Source organism: Rattus norvegicus, chromosome 13 (genome assembly GCF_021556685.1).
Source record: "Rattus norvegicus strain SHRSP/BbbUtx chromosome 13, alternate assembly SHRSP_T2T, whole genome shotgun sequence".
Lineage (NCBI taxonomy): Eukaryota > Metazoa > Chordata > Mammalia > Rodentia > Muridae > Rattus > Rattus norvegicus.
Genome location: NC_141546.1, coordinates 37,228,168 through 37,255,863, shown reverse-complemented (window position 1 = coordinate 37,255,863; position 27,696 = coordinate 37,228,168). Strand labels below are relative to the sequence as shown.

General features: G+C 35.6%; 1 protein-coding gene across 3 annotated transcripts in view; it reads left to right on the top strand.

The window, feature by feature from the left end:
* Dpp10 (dipeptidyl peptidase like 10) overlaps positions 1-27,696 on the top strand; it is a 1,656,730-nt gene that overhangs the window by 1,555,616 nt on the left and 73,418 nt on the right. For all 3 annotated transcript variants that reach the window (NM_001415116.1, NM_001415117.1, NM_001012205.2), the window contains 3 exon segments: positions 8,114-8,237; positions 16,285-16,323; positions 19,897-20,004. In NM_001415116.1, the coding sequence (NP_001402045.1) occupies positions 8,114-8,237; positions 16,285-16,323; positions 19,897-20,004 (271 nt within the window).

The following is a 27,696-nucleotide window of genomic DNA, read 5'->3' as shown; positions in this document are numbered from 1 at the left end:
TAAATTGTATGTTGTTTACGCTACCATTTGTTATTCTTGTGCAAGCAGAGCAGTTGAATGAAATATGATTTACTTCAAGATCAGAAACCTTTACATTCATAACATTTGAACACGTCCTAGGGAGAGTCTGGATCCTCAGAACATACATAGAAATAGATGGCATGGTGTGTATTTTTCAGTGCACATGTGGTAAACTGGGAGCCAGAAACAAGAAACTAACTGGAAGCTCATGGGCCAATAAACCTGGAGGCCACAGAGTCAAACAGCAAAAGACCCTGTTTTAAGCATTTATAAAAAGGAGATGAATTATTTCAGTCTGTCATTTTTGTCCCCAATCTCCAACATGTACACTGTGGCATGCACACATCTGAATGAACATGTCAGAACAAAAGACATATACGTGTCCAAATTATAAATTTAATATACGAAACATTTTTAGCAATAACCAGATAATCATTTGTACACCGATGTCCTAAATGTCTCAAACTTTTAAGGAGCTTCATTCAGTGTTATAATCAATTGAACAAGGCCCTAGAGATGAAACCTATATTTAATCTTGAAGATTAGCTATTCATACATAATATGACTATCTCATTTCCTTTACAATCCATTCACAATTTGTGAGTGTTGTTCATAGGAAAGGTGTGTGTGTGTGTGTGTGTGTGTGTGTGTGTGTGTGTGTGTGTGTGTGTTTATGGGTGTGTGGGGGTGTGTGTAGCATAGTCCTCTGTACGTATGTATATGTATAGCATAACCCACACTGTTTTTGGTAAGATAGGACTAAGCTTAATGTTTGTTTTGATTATATCTATAATCAACCCAAAGTGTCTGACTGGTGAAAATTTTATTTAAATGTTGACATACTTTGGGAAATTTAATCACAGTTGGGTACATTTACAGACATTATACTCTGATGTGTATGGAAGTTGTTAGTTTGAAAGATAATGAAATTTATGTAATGCTTCAAATTAAGGACCCCTTATCTAAAATAAACTTATTTTTTTAATTAATAGGAAAGACAAAACCCAGAGAGAATGAATGCCTCTGATAGAATCTCAGCATCACTTGGTAGCACAAGTCCAATGAGATAAGACCATTTCATCCAATCTCAGAGTACAAGATCCATATTCAAAAGGAAAAAAAAACTTTCAGTGTTTCAGAATTGACCAACTGTGCATAGTGGGGTTGAATGAACCAAACAGAAAGCTCTATTTCTAAGCTTGGTTTAGCATATGTGAGTGACTAAATCAAAAGTCAAACAGCATGTCCAAGACCTGTACAAAATAAAGCAGCATTGATCCTAGCAAAGATGGGGAAAGGAGATTGTAAGTACTAACCTTTACCTCAGGAGCTATTGTCAGGTGATGTCTGATGAGGAAAGAGGAGTCACTTTTCTTACAGGATAAGGCTTCTGAGAGGCTTGTAGGCTGCAGTAGATGATCTTATGTCCATGCACACAAATGCAGCACTAAGGTGACACAGTAAGATTTTTGAAAGGCACAAGAAGATGTAGGGGCACAGGTGAGCAATTGGAAGGAGACGATGGATAGATTTGACTCAAATGATTATCTACATGTATGAAATTCTCAAACAATAAAAGAGGAAACAATCAGAGAAACTATTAATTTTGTATTCCTCTACCCTTTTCAATTAGAGTTGTTTAGGGCTGAAGGAGATGAAGGGGTTGCAATCCCGTAGGAAGAACATCAATATCAACCAACCAGACATCTCAGAGCTCCCAGCCACCAACCAAAGAAGGGACCCATACCTTTAGCTGTGTATGTAGCAGAGAATTGAAAGTGGATAACATTTGAAATGGAAATAAAGAAAATACCCAATACAAGAAAAGAAAAACATAAACAGATAAAGGCATCAGAGAAGCTTGTAACTTAGCTCTTCTGATACTATGCTTGACTAGCTTTAATAAGGTCCTTGGTTTAATAATAAACAGCACAAATACTGAGTGGACTGATGCATGCCTATAACTCTAGCCATGGAAAATAGAGGTGGGAGGGTCTCAGATGTTCAAGTGATCCGTGTTGTCCTCACAAGTTTAAAATCAGTCTGGGATATGTAAGACCTTGTCTCAAAACATAGCAAGAAAAAAAAAGGAGAGATTAAAGAAAAATAAAAGAAAAATATGTGGATAGAGGCCAGGAAACATAGAAATGGGCCATTGATGAGGGGAAAGAGACTTTATGTAGATGGAGGTAGTGTGGAAAATTAAAGAGGGTTCAAGTTGGGAACGGCAAGGAGTTGGGTGAGGCAGAAGCATGTAGGGGTGAGGAGCAAAAACTGATGCTATGTTTGTTTGAAGAATGCAATAAGGAAGCCTTTTTCAGTTCCCTGGCAAGGACCCTGTATGCATCAACTCTGAGCAATATGCTTGCCTACAAAGATTCCTGACAGCACTGCAGTATAAATAGGGGAAAGACTCTTAAGTCTCTATCTGTAGTTGTAGTTTAGGGAGTCTTTGGCTGTTGAAGGAAACACAGTTTTCTTCAGTAATGGACCCATTTCCAAGTGGTCAGACCTACACTGATGATACATGCAGTTAACATCAGTTGATTTCAGTGTGTTATACACACACACACACACACACACGCACGCACGCACGCACGCACGCACGCATGCACGCATGCACGCACACACACACACACACAGAGGAAGAGATATATAGAGAAATAGATGGCATTAGTTTTAGAAGATTATTGGTGGCAATCAGGCACCTCCATAGCCAGCCCTTCGGATCTGGTGACAATAGGAACATTAGACATCTTCATGATCAACTTAACAGACGTGGTGACAAGAAGACATGTCATCACTAAGTGCCTAGAGGTGACACATTCCCACTGTTGTCTTGTGTTTCAGGACCTCCTGAGCATGCACGTCATCCATGATAAAAGACAGTACTTCTCTTCCCTCTTTCCCTTTTTCCCTTCTACTCACAGAGGCAGACTCTGTGACCCCCAAACCTTCTATTTTAATAAACATCCCACGTGATACCTGTCTCATGTAGTGACTTGTAGATTTCCGCATTTAGATCCAACAAGGGACATATGAGATTGAGCTCACAGAAGAGAAGGTGTAGACATGATAAAATATATTGCACCAATATATTTAATTCTAGAAAACAAATAAAAATTAGTTTAAACAAAAACTATTTGGTAACTTAGAGGAAGTCAGTTTCTTACTATAATTGCTGTCTTTGTTTTTCTCTCTTCACTTTATTTATTGACTGTCACTGATCCATGCTTGACCCTGTTAAGTCATGTCATCAAATGTACATAGACAGGATGTCTTCAGCATAAGTTCTGATAATACATATTGTATCATCACATATCTCATCCTTATTTAAAACACAGTCTGTGATGATTCTGGATAGAATTTAACTCACCATGACCTAATGTAATGATCCAGGTCCTTCCCAGTATCCCCTGAACCTAACTCTGTAAAAGATAGGATGGTTCATATATCTGGAAAAGGAGAAGTATTTTGGAAATGCTCACACTATTAGTTTAAGATATTGGAATCACTGGATGGTTTACTAGAAAATGAGTTGAAAGTTCAAAGTGTGTACTTTAGTGCTAGGGAAAGATAATCTTTATGATGAGTCATGAAGACATTAGATAACCATCACATTCTTTTGAAGGAACAAATTATCTTTTTAAGTTTTTGGTTTATATGCACACATGTGTGGAGATGTTTGTGGTTGTCTTAAGACAGTTTGCTTGAGTCAATTTGAACCTTCTACCATGTATATCCTTGGAATGAACTCTAATTGCAGAACAAACACTTCTACCCATTGAATCAATTTTCTGGCATCATTATCTGTTTTCCTCCTCTAGTTCTGTGGCTTTTAGCATGCTTTTACTTTTTAAAGCTTTTCTTTCATCACCTGCATCACTGATGTAACTCTAGGACTGCTCCTGTCTCCTCAGCTTGATGGCATTGTACTGTATTTTCCTAGGTCTTTGACATATGTCTAATCTGAATTTCCAATTCTTCTAAGAAATATTCAGACTTTCAGGAAAGTCATTCATTAGCCATTTTCATGGAAATGAATAAAAGAACCATTCATTCAAATGGTGTATAATATAACATAAGTCTTAGGATGATACCCAATCTGAGTATGTCAGGAGGACATTTAGAGTAGAGTTAAGGTAGAATTCCTGGTTATTCTGGAATAGAATGGCATGTATAGGTGCATAGATATGTTTATAAAACACAACATAAGGGGCTGGGGATTTAGCTCAGTGGTAGAGCGCTTACCTAGGAAGCGCAAGGCCCTGGGTTCGGTCCCCAGCTCCGAAAAAAAAGAACCAAAAAAAAAAAAAACCCACAACATAGATTATATACTAAGCCAATAACAACATTAGTGTGTGTGGGGGGGTGGTAGGGAGGTTGTTCAGTCAATACAGTGCAACAAAAAGGTTCTGTGTCTAGTCCTCAGAATTCATATATATATAGTCAAGCCAGCCCATACTTAGAATCTTAGTGCTAGAAAGGCAGAAATATGCAAAAATGCAGATCCCAGGTGATTGCTGGATACTCAGGTTGAATTGTTGAGCCTCTAGAGTAGTTAGTTACTGTGGGGGGAAATACAATAGAGGAGAGAATTAGAGAGTGACTAAGGAAGAAAATAGAAGTTGATTCCTGTCCCTCACCATATTTATTCACATATTTATACAGAGAGAGAGAGGGGGGGGTATAGGAAGGAAAGCAGGCAGTAAGACTGCTAACAGAAGCCTGATTCCATTATACCCATACTGAAGTGATAGTAAGATTTTATTACTCATAATCTTTGGACATTTGGGTCTTCTGAAGGCTACAGTAGTGTCTCCTTAACCTGCTTGTCTCTGCTTCTATGATTCATTCTATGCTTATGAGCTAACCATATGTGTGTTAGGAATCAAAGTAAGATGTGCACCTGGGATCTTTGTGTCCAGAACGTGTAGAGCAGAGAGAGTAAGTCAGCAAGCACACCTGCTTTCCTCAATGCCTATGTGTCAAACTTGGCTATGATTTCCATGTAATGCATTTGCATCAACTTAATGGAACTTTTCAATATTTGGAGACTGTCCCTTTTGAAACTGCAAATTAGTTTGCAGAAACAGTTGTCACTGTTCAGATGTAGTAAGTGATGCTTAGATAGTAAATAAGCTGTATACTAAGATACCTCATATTAGAATAAATTTTTATAAGCATGAGGTTACATGTATAACTTAACCATGTCATTTAATGAAAGATCAATATAAATGTTTGACTACAAAATAATTATACTTATATTTATATTTTTACATTTAAATTTATATCTACTTAAAAACACCATTTACCAGGATTGTGTGGTTAGAATTTGAATTGTTCTCCAAATATCTTCGGATGCCACTATAGGACATGGTATACAATAGACAAAGTGTATCCTCTTCTGTGAAGGGACAGCCTAAGTTTGTCTAAGATCATTTCAAACAAATATTGAAACAAATATTCTGCTGTTTTGTTATTTACTTTAAAATCCATTCTTATTAATTCTGCATCTCAATTTTCTCCATGTTGTTCTGTTTTGACTATTGAGAAAATTTTTTTCTGTAGGCTAAAATTAATTTGCCAATGTAGTCTCCCCCACAAAGCTGAGGACACTTTGTTTTATAATCATTGATTAATCTTTCAAATGTTCATAATAATTTTAATACAACTGGGGGCAAGGCTCATTAATTTTACAGTATTCATATTAGCTTTAGTACAACTTTAGACCATTTACATCTACCATTCAGGAATATCTGAATCATTATATTTCAATCTTGCTTTTCCTAGTTAGGTATGGAACACACCATTCCTTTATCTCAAACCCTAATTGTATATAATCCATGAAAATTTGATGCTTATATTTCTGTTTTGTGTGTTTGTATACATTTCAATATTTCTGTGTAGAAATAATTTGATCTTCCTGCTGTGTTTGAGTGTCATGACAAGAATTTTATGAGCCACTCCCACCTCCAAGCCACCTCTCTGGCTCCTTTAGGCATCTGCCTGGTCAGACAGTCAAATATGATTACATACTCAAAAAATTGTTGCAACAAAACATTGAAAGTGGAGTAGGACACTCTTCCTTGTAGAACCTCCTGGCCCAGGGAGATGGTCAAAGAATGTATCCAAACCAGCTGTGCATGTGATTCAAGATTGCCCATGTACTCCTTAGAGAAACTGATGTTATGGTTTCTCTAAACTTCTTGGCAGTTTATAAATACCTGGTTGTGAAAGTTTCCAGATGTTTTGAATAGACTTGAAAAATAATATGTCAGACATCACTCCTTGGAAAGTTATACTTATCCTTCTGCTGACACCTTTGCTTTGACAGGATAACAGATAATTTTGGAGGGAACTGTAGCTGTTCAGAAGAGCATGCAAAAAATATCTAAGATTTATGTAGCTAGATCTCCTGCCCAAAGTTTCCTAGGACAAGAGAATTGCTCTATCAGGTTTTTACTATCTATAACTGATATTTTTAGGGGTTGGGGATTTAGCTCAGTGGTAGAGAGCTTGCCTAGCAAGCGCAAGGCCCTGGGTTCGGTCCCCAGCTCCAAAAAAAAGAAAAAAAAAACTGATATTTTTAACTCAAACAAACACTTTGATTTATTTTATTTCCTTAAAGATTCAATTTTATGTATTTTTATTTACCTGTATTTAAGTGTATACCACATGAATGCAGTGCCCATACAGGCCAGAAGAGGCCATTAGGTCCCAGAGTTCAAGTTAGAGAAGGTTCTAAGCTTCCCCATGAGGGTGCTAGGTACTCAAGTCCTCTCTTTAGGATACTGCAGCAATTGCTTTTAATTGCTGGGGGAGCTCTGCAGCCTGCAAACATTGGCTTTAACACAACAAGCATAAATGGCACTTTTCACTTATTATTTAATGCTGCTCCTCTGTTATGAAATAAAGTATCTGGAAAGGTTGTTGCTTTTTCCTTTTTATCACAAACCAAATTATGATACTTGGGCTCTGAGGTATGGGAGCTCTGAGTTTTATGATACATTATGTTAATTTCTAAACATGATATCCAATATGTCATAAATAAAATTTATATTACATATTTATATCAATCTCCCATCACTTTGAGAGAATAATTATATTAGTACTTGACATTCCTTTTATGCAAAAGACTTAATACCCAGTCAGATGTTTCAGTTCAAATTCTTTTTTACTTTTAACTATTCGACACAAGATGAGTTAGCAAAACTATAAAAATATTATGACTAAATGATTAGAACTTGTTCTTAATAGTTGACAAAAATAAATTCCACTGTATTATTTACTTCCCTTTGTTGCTGTTATCAAAGACCTAATAAAAGCAGTTAAAGAGAGGAAACATTTGTTTGGGCTTACAGAGCAATGACATAGTCCATCATGGAGTGGGGTGGTGGTATTCATAGTAGAAGGAGTATGAGCAGTTGGTCACAGGTCACAGTCAGGAAGCAGAGAGAGATGCATGCTGGCACTCAGCTCACGTTCTCCTTTTATTCAGTCTTCAACTCTTAAAATGGAAATTCTCACAAACATGTTTAAAGATGACACCTAGTTTATTCTAAAGTACTTACTAGTTGTCAAGAGCACTAACGAATACAGATACCATTAATACCCGTGTAGACAAAGACTATGCAGAAGACAAGCATTAAGGTTGCACACGAGGAATAACTATTAAGCCAAGATTAAGTTTTGCATTTTGTTCTTTTAACAAAGTATACCACAATGTTAAAATTAGATACTTCTTTTACATTCTAGTCCCAAACAATAAACATTTTTTTGGAGAAGTCAAGTATAGGCTGGTTTCTATTTTTTCAAAAATTGCTTTTCTAGTAAATAATTTACTCTAACATTTTCTTCTATCATATATATATATATATATATATATGATATATATATACATATTTAAGCCTTAATTTGTATATGTGAACATTTAAAGAAGAATACATATGTGTATATGTATCCATATCTATACATAATACAAAATTGTTATAATGTTTCAGTTATTGTATCTAAAACAACACATGGCTCTTACTAGTATTGTACTGATCCTCATGATAAGTGTAAGTTTCACTTTTTGTTTCCAAACTAGAGAATATTACATCACCATGGTTAAATGGGTGAGCAACACCAGGACAGTGGTCAGATGGTTGAATCGTCCTCAGAACATCTCCATCCTCACAGTCTGTGAGTCTACCACCGGGGCATGCAGTAGGGTGAGTTTCATTTATCGTCATCATTTTGTAAGGTAAAGTGGTTAGGAGTCATTGCTTTGAAAGTCAGGTTTCTTAAGGTTTCATAGAAAACATTTTTCTTCCTCTAACAATAGTAGGAAAGGGAATAAATACTTAATGTGTATACTTTTGTGGCTGAGGAAGTGTCTCAGACTATGAGCCACTTTCCTTACATCCTCAAGTACCTGAGGAGCCAAATAAATGACAGTAAAGTGTGGTTGGCACTTTGAAAATCTAGCATTCGGAAGGTGGAGATGGGGCATGAGAGGAGGAGACTTACTAGCTACACTTGTTGAACCGCTGAGCTACAGGCTGAGCAAGAGACCCTGACTCAATATGTAACACAAGAACAATTAAGATACTTAATCTCATCCTTTGACTTCCACATGCATGTGCAAACAAAGATAGGTGAACATGCACACATACACACCACACAATACACACATAAGATATTAAACAGAAGTGCACACTTTGCCATATACCCTTAAATACTTCAAGTTTTAAAGACAGTAGCATCAAGAACAAGTAAAGGAGAACACATGTAGCTCTTAAAGAAATGAATGGATACCTGTCCACTGTACATAGTTTAATCCTGATGGAACTCTTTTCAGTATGGAAACACCACCACAATCTAGTATGAGCTATACTGGAGAGAGTCCATCTCTAGAGAAAATGGCTTCACAGTATTGGAAGTATCCTTCCCATTTTCTTTAGAGATGGCCTCTTCCCAGTCTAGCTTATCATAGCTCAGTGATGGTGTTTCCATACCTATAGTAAGTAAAAGTAGACAAAACATTTCTCTTGTTCCGATTATTTATAACAATGAGTTGGATTTAAATTTCTAAAATTACTTTCGATAAACTATGCAATAACTTAAATTACATCACATTTAAGGCTCCTGACTAAGAAGATGGATCAATAATGGATTCTCAGATTACGTAATAAAGAAATGATTGCTAGTTATCCTTTCCCCAATAAACCACTAAATATTATTATATAAAACAACTGTTTTCAGGTATAGAATAGTAGAAGAAGTGGGCCATATTAGGCAAGTGCTCTAATGATGTCTTATCCTATGCCTTGTATTGATAGAGAACAAGAGGCATGGAAGTGGACCTTAAGCAAACCATGACTGCCTTATTGGAATCATTGAAAATCAGTTTTTTTTCTAGCAAGCTCAAACCCAGAAGTTGGGCTGATTGCTATGAGAAAATATTACGGTCTTTGGCTCAATGTTTAAAAATGGCTTTATTATCAGAAGAAAAAGTTTCACTTTTTAATGTAAAATCAAAATTCAATAGACATTTTTCAACAATGCATAATTTATAAAAATATTCTATATGTTTGGAGAATTATAATCCAGTTTTTTGACCTCAGAACCATGTGGAATACAACCAGGCAGAGCAATGTTAGGGTCAGCAGGATTTCTGCAAATGATTAAAGAGATATTTAGTACACACATTGAACACACAGAAGGAAACAAAAAATTACAAACAAATGTGAATTTCTGAGAGCAAATTTACAATTTCAGTATAGTAAATCATTATGGACAAATTACAGCAGCAAGAGTTTGAAACAGCTGGTCAAAGCACACACCAAGTCCAGAGAACTGAGAATTGACACCTTCATACTTAATTGCTTTCCTTCTTAACTCAGTCCCACGGAAATGTTAATTATATGTCTAACAATGTAAATTGCTGTACATGTGAAATCATATTTAGAAAATTCTAGGACAAATATACTGGAATATAAACACTAAAAACAAAATGATATAATATTTCTCTATTATAAATAAGTACAAGGTATTCAACATGTTCAAAGATTTGGTAAATCCAAAACAATATAAAGATAATAATTTAAAAGCTTAAATCAAATTATTACAAATCAAAGATTTAGTGAAAATATTCAAACTATTCTCAGAGAAAACAACAATAATATAAGTGTATATAATTAAGAGAATATTGTCTACGTTTTGTCAGACACAGCATAAACCAGAAAAGAACAGCTTGACAGATCTCAGATTGATAGGCAGCCAATGTCAAAATGCCTCAGATTTGCTTTTTCTTAAAGGGGGTGGATTATATGGCCACATAGGAAATGTGTATTTTAGCTGATCAAACTAGAGCAACAGAACTAGAGCAGTGATTAATAGTCATTTGACCATGATATATTGTTGACTAATCAGGAATATCTGAGCATTTAAATATTTGTACATCCATAATAATGCTTCAAAATTCATACACAGCAAGATGGATTCACTGAGAAAGAAATAGATACAATTCCACTGAGTGTCTTAGGTAATCCTACCTGTATATACACTACAGTAGTCTAAATACCATTAAAGGTACAAAATATTTCAACAACAGAATTTGAAAAAAAAAACAGTTAGGAAATATATCGTTCAACAACAAAGTGTATATATAATTCTTTTAGCTCCAGAAGTTTGTACCTTAACCTTTAATAGCCAAGCTACCTTCCAGCCCCAAAGCACTTTTTGAATGCTAAAGGACTATTCACCTGCCTTAAATAGAGAAAAAGACTAGAGAGGTGGTTCGGAGGTTAAGCGTGCTTGCTTGCTGCTTTGGCAGAGGAGCTCAGTTCAGCTGCCAGCACCCACATCCTGGTAACAACCTGCCACTCAAACTCCAGAGAACTCAATAAACTTTCTGTCCTCCTCAGGTATCTGCATGCACATGGTCACATACAGATAAGCAGGCATAAACAAATACATCTAAAATAAATATAAATATAAAAATAAAAGGAAATAAAGAATCCACAATTTTAACACTAAAGAGGTTCAATTATAAATATGTGATATATCACCAAATATTTAGAAATTTAAAGAAATACCCTAACCATTACACCAAAAACACTCTTGACTAGATGTGTGTTATAGAACATGCATATAATCTAACATTTAGAAAATTGTTATGAACATCAAAAGCTTGAGAACGAGCTCAACTCAAAATGAGACAATTTCTCCAAAGATGACAGAAAAGAAAATTGCAGATGTCCTCAAATGGGTGAGATATTTTTTAATAAGAGGATTCAAAAATAGAGAGACTCCAGAATAATGTGTACATTAAATAGCTAAACAGAAAAGAGGGTGGAACCTCTTTATCATTAGGCTATGATAAACTCTAGCCAAATGAGTTAAGAAACAAAAATATATTAATATATACTTAATGCCCATCCAGTTCTGTTTCATTTCTGTTGCTTTGATCAAATACTTTGTAAAAAAAAATTTAAGTGAGAAAGGGCCTGCAAATAGGTCATCCCTATGGACATTTTGGTGTTAGTGAACTCATAGGTGGGAGTGAATACGTGTGTATAATTTTGACTGTGTGTGTAAATGTGTATGTGAGTAGAGTGTCACAAAAGACAGAAAGAAAGAAGCAGGTAAATGATATACAAGATATGGAGTAACTTACAGGCACTTGTAACCTGCCAGGTGGGGACTGAGAATCAAATTCAATACTGCATTGAAAACTCCATGAGAACTAGTTCCTAGGAATAAAGAAAGAAGCTTTGAAAGCTAACAGTGGTAACTCTTCTCAGGTAGTAGTTTGGTATATATATAACCCAATGAATCTTTACAAAGACACATTTGCATCTGTATTTAAATATATTGTTTAACTATACCTAAAGTATAAACTTCCTAAAACTGGGCTTAACTCTTCTGTAAATTTAACTTGTTTCAAAATGAAGTATTCAGGAAATGCAATAAAATACATTTCTATTGTAAAAAAGATTAAGATGAGATTAATATAAGATGTATCAAAATATTTAAATAATAAATATGTCAGGATACATTTAAATATCTTAATATTTAGTGCCACAGCATAATAAAGACATTTTAAAAATACTAAGTGAATGATCTTCAATTACAAGATTTAATAATGTTAAATGATCATTTCTATTTCAATTTTAACATATTCTTAGTTAAAGTTTCTTTAGTTCCTCCTTTCTGGACCTTTTTAGAAAGTATTTTATGCATTCTTTGCTGACCTCACAATGTCAAGGAGGAAGACTTTGAACTTCTGATGTTCTTGCCTTTGCTGGTTGAGTCCTGGGTGACAGGTGTGTACCATCATACCTTGTTTACTCAGATTTGCTTTCACTAAAATAAACATTTATTTATAAACGCATAAAGGATCCAGCAAGGTGTTTTAGATGGTAATGTAGTCTACTGACAAACTTGGATATGTGAGATCATTCCCAGGATCTATATGGTGGAAGGAGAAAAATCACTCAGGAGTGTTGTCTTTTGATGTCCACATACATGTTATGCACACACACACACACACACACACACACACACACACACACACACATCACTTCAAGAAAAAAGTAAAATAAATTGACTGGGAATCTATACATGTAAACAATTCAAAATATTCCTACAAATAAGTAAGTTAAATGTTTTGTACAAATTGACTTCAAAACTAACTAGAAACCTGTGTAGTCTTACTGATGAGAGGTAAGCAGTAGAGAAAAGCAAACTATCAGTTGAATCACATGTTTTGCAGAACATGAGACATTTATTGTTTCAGTTGATACATACTCTGTAGGGGAACAGATACAATTTCTTACCACATAGAAAGAAACTATTTGGCAACTATTTCATAATGACATAATGTCATATTGAGATCAACCATACTGTTTAATCTAAAGTAACATAACATCACATTTTCAGGAGAAAGTGTGGACTTCAACTGAGGTCGTGGTGTAAATGTGAACTACTCCCCCTAGGCTCATATGTCTGAGATGTGTTCCGAGTTGGTGGTGGTGTGTGAAAGCTTTAGTATGTAGAGGATTGACAGTCAGCCCTGCTTCCTGTTTACTCTTTACCCGCTGTGTGTGAATGAAATGGAACCAACCCGTGCCCTGCCCCTGCCCCATGCCTTGCATGCTACAGTGTATTATCACCCTCAGACTATAATATGCAATAACTATTTATTAAGATAAATTTCCTCCTGTCAGATATTTAATCACAGCAGCAGAAAAATAATACAATCCTATTCTACTTAATAAGCCAAATAATCACCAGTTGTAGAAAAATATGGAAATTCATTAAAATCAGAAATTCATCAGGAACTGTTATGAAAAGGGCTAACAAAATCACAACTGATAAAACTCTTTTCTTAAAGGCATAACAGACAAATAAATAATGAAATAAATACATTGTACCAGTACAATAACTGAACAAGCAACTCACAGAATATATGAATGAAGACTTATGAGAAAAGTAACAAATGTGTGAAAAGTGTTTGTCCCGGTTATGTATTAGAGAAATGTACACTAAAATCTTGAGATAATAGTACATGGGCTAATGAATAAATTAAAACATCAACTAAGAGTCAAACAGAGTTTGTGAATGAAGGAACAAAACATTAATGTTTGTATTCAACCTTTGTATTTCTGTATGTAGAAAAGAAACAAAAATAATTCAATTCCATTAAAATACATTTTGAAGATCAATTAAATTAGAAAAAATGTAAACACATCATGTATAATAAAATACTTCATAGAGTTTACCTATATGAGCTCCTGCTTGGTTGTTCCAATATATTTGAAGAAACGATATTTACAAACGTATTTGCAGGGAAAACAAAATATTCACAATATTTTATTCACAATAGCAAAGAGATGCTGGTAGAAAACAGTGAGTTAAATACTAAGTAATATTGATGTATTTGATAGAATTCTACCAACCCATTTAAAAAGAAGTAGTTATATGCATTGGAGAGATGTGTCTCTGAGTAAAATTTTAGCTATGATCACATGAGGACCTGAATTTAGATCCCTAGACGTCTCATAAGGCTGGATGCAGTAGCAGGCATTTGTAATCCCATCTCTTCTGTGCAGTATAAGTGCTGGAAACTGGAGAATACCCAGAAACTCACAAAGCCAAGTAGCCTGGCATAGACATTAACAAACAAGAGATCTTAAATAAGATAGAAGGCAAGAACTGCTACCTGGTGCTATCCTCTGACGTTCAAACGTGCAATAGCATAGCTACTCCTACTCCTAAAGTTACACATATATGAACTCTCTGTCTCTCTCTGTCTCTCGCTCTCTCTGTCTCTCTCTCTCTTTCTCTCTCTCTCTCTCACACACACACACACAAATGCACCCCACCTTGCAAACACAATGCATATATATATATACATATATATATATATATATATATATTCAAATATACATATATATTCAAAACAACAACAGCAGCAAGAGAGGGATACATCTAAATCTAAAAATGTGTCAAAAGAGAACCCTGACACCAATAGATGATGCATGGTTCAATTATCTGGCTTCTTATAGCCAAAAAAAAAAAAAGATCAATAGGGAAAAGCTGAGAAGACTGTCTCCTTGGAGCCATTGTAGGACTCTGTAAGATGAGAGAACCTAAGGTTCTGTATCTTGATGATACACACATAAATCAAATCATCAAATCTCCTGAAGTTAAACACTCTTGGACTGTACATTCGTTTCCTGTGGGCATTCTAGAAACACAATTCTTAAATAACTGTTACAAGAGGAGAATTAAATAGGCAGCAGTTTGTCATTGAATCTCTTGAGTTGGAACTGGATACTCAAAGCTACCATCACTGACACAGTGGGAGCTGTGCTTTTCATTTGTAGGTTAGTAACATCCTCCCAAACATTAAGTTCTATTTGTTTACATTATAGGTTGGCCAGACTTCCTGATGTACTTGAAAAAACTGTTCTATTTGGGTTGTTTACTCAACTGACAACCTGGTAATTTTAAACTTGTCCTCGTTCAGTAGAATGCTTCCTTTACATGTGGGAGGCAAAACTGGGCCAAATAGAGAATCCTGTTAACTCTTCAATGGAAGGATAGTCTAAGTCTAATTATTTTTGCTACATAACCACAAGATAAGTTAAAATGCTATACAACCTCATGAGACTGTGGTGATTAATGCTGTCAAAGTTTAAAAATTTCATTTTCTGCACATTTAAATTGTATGATGAATGATAGCATACAACAATTTACCTCTGGAATCTTAAGAAAGCCAGGGTGACACTAATAAGCACCTGCCATTAATATTTTATATCTTGGGTAGAAAAAATGGCTATTGCTTTAGTGAACATTCAATATTAAGGAATATTTTCTTTAAATGTTTTCTAATGTGTGCCTGAAGCCACATGTAGCCAAATATTGAAAATACATGCTTCAAAAAAGAAAGTGATTGGAGCTAGAATTCCACTTCCGTGGTTATGAGTGATTGATGTTCTTTCAGAGGACCAGAGTTCAGTTCCCAGCACCCATGTTAGGAGAATCACAACCATGTCAGGCCAGCTCCAAGGATCTTATGCTTCATTTTGGTCTCTGAAGGCATTGTGTAAAAATATGACTCCCTTTTTAAATATATATATATATATATATGTATGTTTCAACAAACATGAGCTTTATGTCATGATGAAATGACATTATTTCTAAAATATTTTATCAAATTAACTTGAGATTAAATGGTCAAATTTGGCTTTTGCAATGATCTTGGCTGTTACCATTCACAAAATATTTCAAAGGAAAATAAAATCTGGCTGTCATAGGTTGGATTTTTCTCTCTAACACAGAATGAGTGCTAATGAGAAAAAAATGGTTATGACTGAGATTGAATTAATTTAAAAAAATCTAGATTTTGAATTTTACTGCTGTTTGCTCAGCTCTGCTAGAGACTTGGTATTGTTTCCAAATGATGTCTACAAAGAAGGAAGAACAGGGTCTGGGGGTTCACTGAAATTTGAGGGGTGCAATAAAACACAACTGGAGAGTGACCTTGCACCTGTACCACCCTGGTGATGTGCTCTTGGGAGGGACCCTCATCAAAATGAGGCATCCCTACTTTTCAATCAATCAATATTACCAACAGGAAGGATCTCTGAAGGGACTTCTCTAGTTGAAGAGAGGGTGAAGGTCTGAAGAGGAGAGTGTAAGAAAGGTTGCACGGATGAATGCTCATCTTGATCATAGATGCTTCATGAGGCAATTGTTCTTTTTCAGAAATACGAAATGACATCTGACACCTGGATCTCTAAACAGGTATAGTATAGGTGGCCTGTGTCATTTTTTGGGCATTATAAACATTTCCCTCACATGATAGCTATATTTTTCTCTTTAAAATATTATTCTAAGGGTCTGGGAAGATTGCGCATGGTTTAGAACATTTTCTATTATAAGCATAAGAATCAATATGTATTCCCAGAATCCATGTAAATGACTGGTGGGTATGGTGGCCTTCTTGTAAGGAGGGCTGAGACAAGGTTTCATAGAGCAACCTGGCTAGTAAGACTAGACAGAGGGGTGTGCTGTGCATTTGATAGAGAGACTTCTTTGATAGAGAGATTTTCATTTCCATAACTGAAACAACTTGGTATGTTCCCACAGACCTTTATATCATAATCAACAGCCTTAGATAGTCCATAGCAGTTGAAATTGAAAATCATCACAATTCTATTACAGATTATTGTAAGAATCATCTTCTTAATTCTATTATTATTACTCTCCTATATAGAGGGAATTCATATATCCCCTTTTTGGAGGAGAAACAAAATTTTCCCCAAAAATTTCTTGTCCAAAGCCTATATTATTTTCAAATTTCATCATAAACCACCTCTTAAATTCACCTCCCCTGTAACCTTAACCTGATAACATCTCCCAATATAATTACTGCAAAGTTACATATAGTTTTTTCATTCATTAATTTATTTATTCATTTTACATCCCTATCACAGCTCCTTCTCCTCCCAATATACTCTTATACAGGCTCTCATTGCATATACCCCTCTCCTTCTCTGAAAAGAAGGAAGCTCTTGTGGGTATCACCCCACCCAGGCACATCACATGTAATTTTTAATGTATCAAAATCTACTATCTCTCTGTAAAAAAAAAAAAAACAGAAAGGATTTTTTCTATTGCTCCCCATTGAAATAGATGCCTACAGCAATATGTCACACAAAAGCATTGCCTTACACATTCTTTCACTGGAAATAGGAAGGTAGAAAGACTGTTTATAGGCTCACAGGGAAATACATAGACAGCATTATATACATAGAAGGAGAGAAATAATTTATTGTATATATGTATACACTTATTAGTACAATTTTACCCTGTTATGCAAAATGAAATAGAAGTACAATTTTAAATTTATAACCAGTAATATGTTCTCATTCAATTAAGTTAGACACTAAAAAGAAAACCAACAGAAATTAAGAACATGATGGATATTGATGTCTTCTGAATTGCTCTCCTTCACACATAGGGTTCTATAAATTTTAGAGCCATGAAAATTCCTAACAGTTTAACAGTCATGACTATATTAAATTCAAATTTATGTGTTGTGTACAACTCATTTTTAAACAACAAAACATCCCGTTATCAATTGTTTAGTAAGAAAATGAATTTGATGATCTATCAGAATTGATTTTTTTCCCTTCAGCAGGATTATGAGAATCTTACCCAATGCTTAGAATTTTATAAAATGGAATAGGCTGGACAAAGTAATGAGTGGAAGCAGAGTTCTAAGATAATTAGGACTTTAGTATTGGCACATACTCACTTTCAAGACAGTTGCAATGAAGTAATTAATGGACATGGTTGGCTTTACCTTCAAGGCACTTGAACATAGGATGACAAGTGTGTAACACACATAGAAGTTTGTAGAGCTAAACAGCTCAGGTCCAGTGCCCTGTTTCCCATTCCTCAGAAGCACTGTCGTAAAAGATGATCCATGTGTGAAGGCAGAGAGGGTAAGATGAGAGAGTTCACCCAGGTATGAGGTCTGAGTGTTCATTTTGTCTTATTTAATTTTTTTTTAACTTACTTACATTACTTCTGAGGTTTCAAGTGGCTACGTACATTATCATATATTTTCATGATTAACCACCAAGTGAAAATGAAAATTACCTTGACACTGATGTTAAGAACAGGTTTTCCAGATGCTGTGAATGTTTAAGTGAGGACTGTAATCTGTTGCCCCATTTTACACATGTTACAGAGGAAGACTTCCTGCTTACACGTGTCACACACCTATAAACAGATGCACATGTGCTCAGTGTATGTTCTAAGTGATGTAAAGTAGCATAAGAAAAGAGTAGAAAGTAAAAGACTGTGGATAGCAGCAGAATACCAGACTTTCCTGGAATAATCAGGAATAAGGTGACTTTAGAGTTGAACACGCAGATTTAAGAGGAAGAGTTAGATGAAGATAAGAATCTTAGGAAGGCCATGGTGAGTCAGCAGCAAGCTCTGACCTAAGGAGCATGTAAGAAGAGAGGAGAAGTTCACGATAGCAAACTGAAGCTATTTGTAAGTATAGGAGGGCAATTCAAAGTCATACAACAGGGGCGGAGAACTCGTTCAGTGGTTAGAGCACACACTGCTCTTTCAGAGGGCCAGAGTTTGGTTCTCTGAGTCCATGTGGGTGACTCCTTTATAACTCCAGCTCCAGAGGATGCCATACCTTTGGATCCCAAAGAAACTGCCACATACTCATATAAGTATGCTTTAAAATAATAAAAAATTAAACTTGTAAGTCTTCCAAAGAAAACCATATGATGTTTAGAAGCATTCTTTAATCAGGTAGAAAGGAATGTGATGCTACATCAAATGTCTGCTCTCTTAATGTACTCATATGTGTGTGTGTGTGTGTGTGTGTGTGTGGTGTGTATGCATGTTTGTATATGTCTGTCTCTGTGTAAAATGTATTTATGTTCTTCCTAAGAAGACATAAATGCACACATACATACACACACATGCCAAATATGCATTCAGCTCTATGCATTCATCTGAATTTATATATGTATATATGTGACTAATCTAATTTATTTTTCAAAAGCTTAGTAACTGTAGTCATATAAATCCTTGTGATTTATGAAAAATTCAGGGGTTGTGGATTTAGCTCAGTGGTAGAGCGCTTGCTTGCCTAGGAAGCACAAGGCCCTGGGTTCGGTCCCCAGCTCCGAAAAAAAGAACCAAAGAAAAAAAAAGAAAAAAGAAAAATACAACTGGTGTTCACAGCACTAGGGTTGCATTTGTGTGTATTTTGTGTTTGTTTAAGGAAAATGAACTAATTCATGACAGGAAATTTAAATAGATGATCTCTGTAATTTCCAATTATGTGGCATTTTATTTCTTATATGTTCAGCAAATGTGCAGTATCAGAAAGGAATTTCCTGATAGTAAGGTTGCTTGATAAATGATATTACAAAAATAACTTTTAAAGACTTTTATGATTTAAAACATATATCAATGAACTGGTCTTTAGAATTAAATCACTGTTTTCTTATGTTTGAGGGATAAATTACCGAGTGTAAATGCAAGTCAATCTATAAAAGTACTTGTCTGTATAATTTCTCACAGGCCTTCACTCTAATTTTTAAAATGTTCATCTACAATATGTGAAACCTCATCATTATGTCCACTTTGATATTAATATGCATAATGTAAGATTAAATTCACTTTTGAAAATTCTAAATGCCATGTGTCATTTAAAAAAGTAATTCTTCTATTTCCCAAAGTAATTCCAGTCAAACAGCAACCTATGTTTGTTTGATGTGAGTAGAAAGATGCCCCCATAGACATTCTGAGATTTTTCTGTGTCCCTCTCCATTGTAGAATGAGGAGCCAGTGTTTTCTAGAGATGGAAGCAAGTTCTTCATGACTGTTCCTGTCAAACAAGGTGGAAGAGGAGAATTCCACCACATAGCTATGTTCCTGGTCCAGGTAGGTCCTGGAAATCTTCTTTGCTTTAGTTTCATTGTCGTTGAAGGTTCAATGCTCCTTCCTTGGATTTGTATTTGTATTTCTGTGTGTAAGTACAGGTGTATATGAGCTATGACTCACCCATGGAGGTCAGAGGACAACCTCTAGGTCAGTTCTTTCTGTTCACCTTCTTTCAGGCAGGATTGCTAGTTGTACAATTCTGCCTATACTATGCCAGCTGACCTAGGTACTTCCAGAGATTCCCCTGTCTCTACTTCTTATCTTACCAGAGGAGTGAGGGGATTATGGATGCATGGTATGAACTCTGCCTTTTACATGGGTTCTGTACATTCAAACAGATGTCCTCATGCTTATGTCACAAGGGTTTCACCAACTAAGCCACCTTTCCCAGTCCCAACAATCCCAATTCTATTCAGAGCCTATGAAACTAAGCACATACAGCTCATACATATTTTTGGGAGATAATGTCATATATTCAAACAATGTCAATAAAATGTAATCAGTCATATGTGCTGTGAAATGAGGGTCTTAGCATGCTATTTATTTATCTATTTATCTATCTATTTATTTACTTATTTATTCGTACAAATCAAAGGTGGCCTTTGACTCACTATATAATAGAAAATGATCTTGAACTTCTAATTCTCCAACTCTGTTCTAGACGCCAAGACAATAGGCATAAGCCAATATCCAAATTATGCAGTTCTAGATGTCAAATCAAGGTTTTATGTGTGCTTTATGTATATCTACTAACTGATCCTATATCCTCAGCCCTAGAATACAGAATATTGTTTTTATTGTTTTGACAGAGGGTTTCATGTGGCAGCTCTGGCTGCTTTTGAACTCACTATATAAATCAGGCTGTCCTGAAACTCACAAGGTTCCACCTTTCTGCCTCTTGAATATTGGTATTGAAATGTGTCACCACACCCAGCTGGGAGGTAGAACTTAACTAGAACACTTGCTAATTTCAAGAGCCTGTTGACAATCTAAAAAAAAGTGTTGTTAATTAAATATATATTTTCTATATTGTACATGTAATACTGTCATGCCATTGTGTAGGTTTCAAATGTATGGGCTAGCAATATGGCTCAGGTGGTAAAGGAACTCACCTTGTAAATCTAGTGACCTATGTGAAACCCATTTAAAGGGGAAACTAAAGAGCAGACACCACAAAATTGTCATCTCACTTCTATGTGTATGCCACAGAATGTCCAGCCACACATTTACATAATCTACACACAATAATAAATAATGATATCATATTTTGAATATTCATAATCAAGTAAATACCCATCAAAATGTTCTGGTAAAATAAACTTGAAATGCACTATTCTAGTAAATGCAGTGCATATTTTAAAGTAGAAAATAAAACTAATGTGTTCTCAATGACTAAGAAACCATGCTGCTTCTTAGAAACTTTTTGATAGGGGAAGGAAACATTTTTCCTTCTAAATCTCAAACAAATTTTAAAACTTTAAATGATTTTAAAATGAAAAGGCTTATTAATAGCTGATTTAAATATGTCAAGATTATTGAGTCAATTTAAATTTAATTTTCAATAGTGCACATTCAGGAGGAAACAAGCATCCTTAGAAGTGAACATCTCCCGCACACACATACACAGAGCTTTATAATGACAAATAATTAGGAGGAAATCAAATGATTATGTGAAATTCCCAAGCATGTAGCAAAAGGTATCTCTTTTTTATACAAAATATAAATACAAATGTGGCATAAAATCCATCACAAACTTGACTAATTTAAGTTCTTCACTCCTTCAACTCTTGTGATTAGTATGAAGCTGATGCAACCTTAATAAAATTCACAGAAACATCTGAAAAACATAGAATGATCATGGCTGGGAAGAAGAATGGATCAGCACAGGGGGAAGGTGACAAAAGAGCAATGTGGAAGTGGGTAGGATCCAAATATATGATATACTTGTCTGAAAATGTCAATGTGAACCACATTGTGTATAATCAACATATACTAATAAACATTATTTTAATTAGAATATATATATATAAATATTTGAAATTTTACTTTGGATTGACTAAAGGTTATGGCAGTACTTAAACGACAAAGTTACCTGAGGTGTGCATTTTTAAGCAATCTGCAAAAATGTGACTTTAATTTTAATCAAGGTTGAAAATAAGAAAAATGGGACATGTATAATTTCTACAGCTTGAAGGAAGACTGATTTTCATAGTAGATTATTAAGTTAGAAAAGTGGACCAGTTAATCATATACCCATGAATAATGCAATTGCATTTATTTCTAAATAAATATATGCACTTGTATATGAATAAATTTCTGGGTCTTTCTGGGTCAAATATTGATTGAAATAGGTAGGTAGGATTTTAAGGTAATATTTTCATTTTCTATGCGAATAACGGGTCATTAGGAAATTACTTCATTTATTTCTGCTAAGTAAATCTTGTGATCATTAGTACTAGGAAAATAGATTTCCAACAAATTGCACTTTATTAGTATAATCAGAATTTTACAGAATATTTTAAGTTGTATCTTAACTTATTTGTGAGTGTGTGTGTTTCTTTTGTGTGTGTGTGTGTGTGTGTGTGTGTGTGTGTGTGTGTGTGTGTGTGTGTGCATGTTCCTTGGAAGGTCTGAAGAGAATGTTAGATCCTCTGGAGCTGGAATTATACCTGGTTATGAGCCACCCGAGATGGGTACTGGGACTCAAACCCAGTCCCTTTGGAACTGTCCTCCTAACCACTGAGCTACTTCTCTCGTCATTAATGAATTGTTAAAATCCAGGACTCTAAGGATGTTGAAATTCTTAGGCAAATGGATGAAACTAGAAAATATCCTGAATGAGAGAAACCAGTCATTAAAAGAACACAGGTGGTATGTACTGACTGATAAGTGGATATTAGCTTTTGGAATACCTAAGAAAAAATTCAGAGATCACTTGAAGTCCAAGGAGAAGGGAGACCAAAACATAGATGCTTCCTCACTTCTTAGAAGGGAGAACAAAATACTCACAGGAGGAAACACAGGGACAAAGAGTGGAGCAGGGACTAAAGAAAAGGTCATCAGGATACTGTCTCACCTGGTGCCTCATTATGCAGCCACCAAACCTAGTCATTATTGCTGATGTGAAGAAGAGCTTGCTGACAGGTGCCAGATATGGGTATCTACTGAGAAGCTGTGCCAGAGCCCTATTGATACAGATAAGGATGGCTGCAACTAACCACTGGACTGAACAAGGAGACCCTAATGGAGGAGTTAGAGAAAAGACTGATGGAGCAGAAGGGTTTTGCAACACCACAGGAAGAAAAACAATACCAAACAACCAAACCCACCAGAGCTCCCAGGGACTAAACGACCAACCCATGAGTATACATGGAGGAACCCATGACTCCAGCTATATATGTAGCAGAGGAGGGCATTGTCCAGCATCAGTGGGAGGTAAAGCCCTTGGTCCTATGAAGGGTTGCTTCCCCAATGTAGAGTAATGTCAGGGTGTTGGAGTGGGTGGATGGGCATGGAGGCATCCTCATAGAAGCAGAGTGAGGGAGAGTGGGTATGGGGGAGGGGGCAAAGGGCTAACATTTGAAATATAAATACAGAAAATATCCAAGAAAAATAAAATTACTAAAAAAACCCTTAATACTCTGATATTCAACTACTCCTATAACATTCATGATGGTCCTATTGATATACTGCCCACCATGCAGGTGAATGAACCTGAGTTTGACTATTTGGTACGTGCCTCAAAGCTAGGCATTGGCAGGCTCATCTGTAATGTTTTGGGAGATGAGCACAAGTGAATCTCCAGAGCTTGCTGGCTACCTAATCTAGCCAGATCAGGAGAGCTGTGTTCAGGAAGAGACCATGTCTCAAAAGTCAAGGAAAAACTGAATCTTGGAAGACACCTATATCAGCCTCTGGCTTACCCCCATGAATATGCATGTACATACTCACACCAAAGAAAGACTTCACAAATTAAGAGTGAAGGCTAGAAACATTTGTACAAATATATCATGGTAGTCGCAGCTCTGAATGAAGTTAGTTTACTTAAAACAATAAGAAAGGAAATCATATTCTGTTGAGCAGATGTTAGTTTCCAAGAAAGGGTCTTTTCACATTGAGTTAGGAATTCTCTTTAAAGGTTTTTTTTGTAATTTTTCTGTATTTTTGAGGGTTTTATATGTGTATATAATGGAACATGATCATATTTTCCATGTTTTTCCCCATTCTCTTCATGTCCCCTTTAATACATCCCTCTCCCACTGTCATTTGGTGTTTTCGTCATTGTTGTTGTTGTTGTATTATAACAGCTAAGTCTAGTTAGTGTTACACATCTGGACCTGGGTGGGACAACAGCTGGATGGTGGGAGATATACCAGTGGGCACTTTCTCAAGAAAAGGATGATTCTCCTCCAGTGACTATCTACTGACAACTGCTCCTTAGTAAGGTGTGGGCCAGGAGTTTTCATCTGTTGCTGAAATAGCCTGTGTGCAGATGAATCTTTAACTCTTGCAATGTCTAGAGCAACTGCACAGAGCACCTGTGTTGACTTTTTTCATCTTTGCTACAGAGTGTGAAATGTTTCACTGAAGTAGAAAACTTTCACCCTATTCTGGTGACCATTCAGGACATTAATAATTTGCCAACTGAGAAAAGAACAACACTGGTATTATTTGTGAGAATTCTGTCAGTTGACTGAAATTAACATAATTGTTATGGAGCCATAAATTGACATTTAGGTAAAAACAGTTTATTATGCACAAATATTAACAGAACTCACACACATGAACACACACACACACACACACACACACACACACACACACACACACCACTCAGGTACAGCCTTACACATGTACACAAATGTACACATTATTTGGGAACATAGTTTGAAACTTCTTGTTTCATTTTAATAACAGCTATAAGACCATTTCATTAATTCCATAAAGCTGTTGCTTTGTAGTCGATACAACATTTTTGAAAAATAATACCTGAACAGAGTAATGGAATAATGAATAAATGCTGTGGTGTCCTGTCATTCCTTTTAATACGCTTTCATCAATTGATGCATATATTTCGAGTTCCTTTTTACATTAAAATAAGGACTTTTTGAAAAAGATTTCAATCAATATAATTTAGGTTTGCAACATTTGTAGAATGATATATAATTTTTCTGATACCCTCTAATGGAATTTTTAATATCTTGCATTTAGTGTATTCTGAACTGTGATTTTAATAGGTCTGTGGCATTCACTCATACAGACTTGTTATGCTTGCTTTAAATGATCCCTTTTCACCATTAAAGTTATTTTGCACTTTGATGTTACATTCTTAGCAAACAATCTTATTCACAAACAGTTCTATTTTAATTGGCCCACAAGAATCCATTTCTAAATGTTCAAAGAGTTATACATATATTAGTCAGGGTTCACTACAGAAACAGATTTGATAGAATAAGTACATATTAAAAGTGGATTTATGAGATTGGCTTACATGATACAGTGGGAAGTCCAACAATAGCTGTCTCACAATGGCAAGGTAAAGCATTCAGCAGTTGCAGGGTTCATAAGGCTCGATGTTTCAGTAATTCTATTAGGTCCCCAAAGAGCTGGAGAATAACCGGAGAGCCATCTTCACTATATATATAATTTCTAAAGAAGTTGACTCTAATATGAACAAAGAGAGGAAGCATTAATAAAATAGATGAACTCACCAGCAAGAATAAAGGCCAGCAATTGAAAGAAGCTTTACTTCTTCCACAGCTTTATACTGGTAGCATGACAGGGACGTGCTGCCACATTTAGAGTAGATATTCCCACTTTCAGTAATCTGATCAAAACATCTGTCAGAGGAATGCTCAGATGATTGCCTTCTAGTCAGTACCAGATCAAGTCATGTTGACAAATTGATCCCCCACACCATGTTTCACCAAGTTAACCACATGCATGTGTAATATGTTCATTAGGTTTCACATGTAGTGTCAACTGACTCCTCAAAACAAAGCATGATCATTTAGAAGTGAAAAAGGAGTGCACACTACATTGCTGACTTCTCACTAGGATGCTGTTGGCTGGACATAGTCATTCTGCTCTGGCCTTGGGGCAGTAGTCCATTGCTAATGAACATGCATGGAACGCTGATCATGATGTGCCCTGGCAACATAGTGGCCTGCAGTCACAGCCTCTGCCATGAAGCGCAGCTGTGTCTGAGAGACTCCTGATTCACTTACAGCAGGTTTGTGCATTTGAAGTGGTTACTGAGACCAGTAAATCTTTGCAAACATTGTGCTGTCTGGCTCAAGTATAGATGAAAACGTCAGAGGGCAAGCTACCCAAGTGCTCTCAGGCTCTCTTCAGGCTGGAGTGTAAGGCTTATGCTCATGAACATTTAGTGCATTTTTCTTCACAGTTATAGAATCTTCTACTGTCAAAGTTATTTAATAAGTGAAATAATTCTTTTACTTTTCTTTGCCTCCAATGAAATATGATTATAATTTCGTGTAAAATGCAGTACTGAATTTTAACATTCTCTCTTTCTACTCTCTCCCTTTCTCTGTGTGTGACTACACCCATGCATGAGTGTAGGACAGCTGTCAATTTTGAGTGTCATTCTTCAGGTGATTCCTACTTCCATATTTGAGAAGGATCTCTTATAACTCACCAAGTAGGCTAGGCTCTCTGGCCTGTGAGCACCAAGAATCTGTTTGTCCACGAGATGTCAAGTAATTGTTATTATGACTAGTTCATTTATTTATTTTTTTTTTGGAGCTTGGGTCGAACCCAGGGCCTTGTGCTTGCTAGAAGCTAGTGCTTCTACCACTGAGCTAAATCCCCAACCCCTAGTTAACTTATTTTAATTTTACTTTTTTATTTAATTTTTAAAATTAATTTTAAACTAGTTTATTTTTAAAATTGGCTTAATTTGATGATAATTTCAAAAATTATATTTATGTTAACTGTTAAGAATTTTATATTTTTAAATAAGGATGAAATTCATTTTCTCATGCTTTCACAGCATGCACTTCGTAGAGTGAGTTATTAGATTGTCTCCTGGGTGATATTTAAAATTTTGACTTTTTCATGAGGCCAAATCATTATTAAACCCATTACTTTTATTTGCATTTAGGTGACTTAATGTAGGTTTATGTTATGAACTATTTTTTGATGTTTCAATGAGACTATATGCATAGTGTGTGTACATTTGAACATTTCATTACTTATTTGACGTTAGTAAAAAAAATCACAATTTCTGTACCCAAATAAAACACTTGCATGTCCCTCTATAAAGTTTCCTGATTACTTTCACTGTGACCATATTGCAGCAGAAAGTCTGTGTTTTTTCAGTATCATACAATCTACAGCCAACAAACCCAGACAATATTGCAGATGCCAATAAGTGCATGCTGACAGGACCCTGATATAGCTGTCTCCTGAGAGGCTCTGCTAGAGCCTGACAAATACAAAGACAGATGCTCACAGCCAACCATTGAACAAAGAAAGGGGTCCCCAATGTAGTAGTTAGAGAAAGGATTGAAGGAGCTGAAGGAGTTTGCAACCCCATAAGAACAACAATATCAAACAACCAGAACCCCCAGAGCTCCCACGGACTAAACAACCATCCCAAGAGTACACAGGGATAGACCTATGACTCCAGGCTCAGATGTAGCAGAGGATGTCCTTGTGGAGCATCAACAG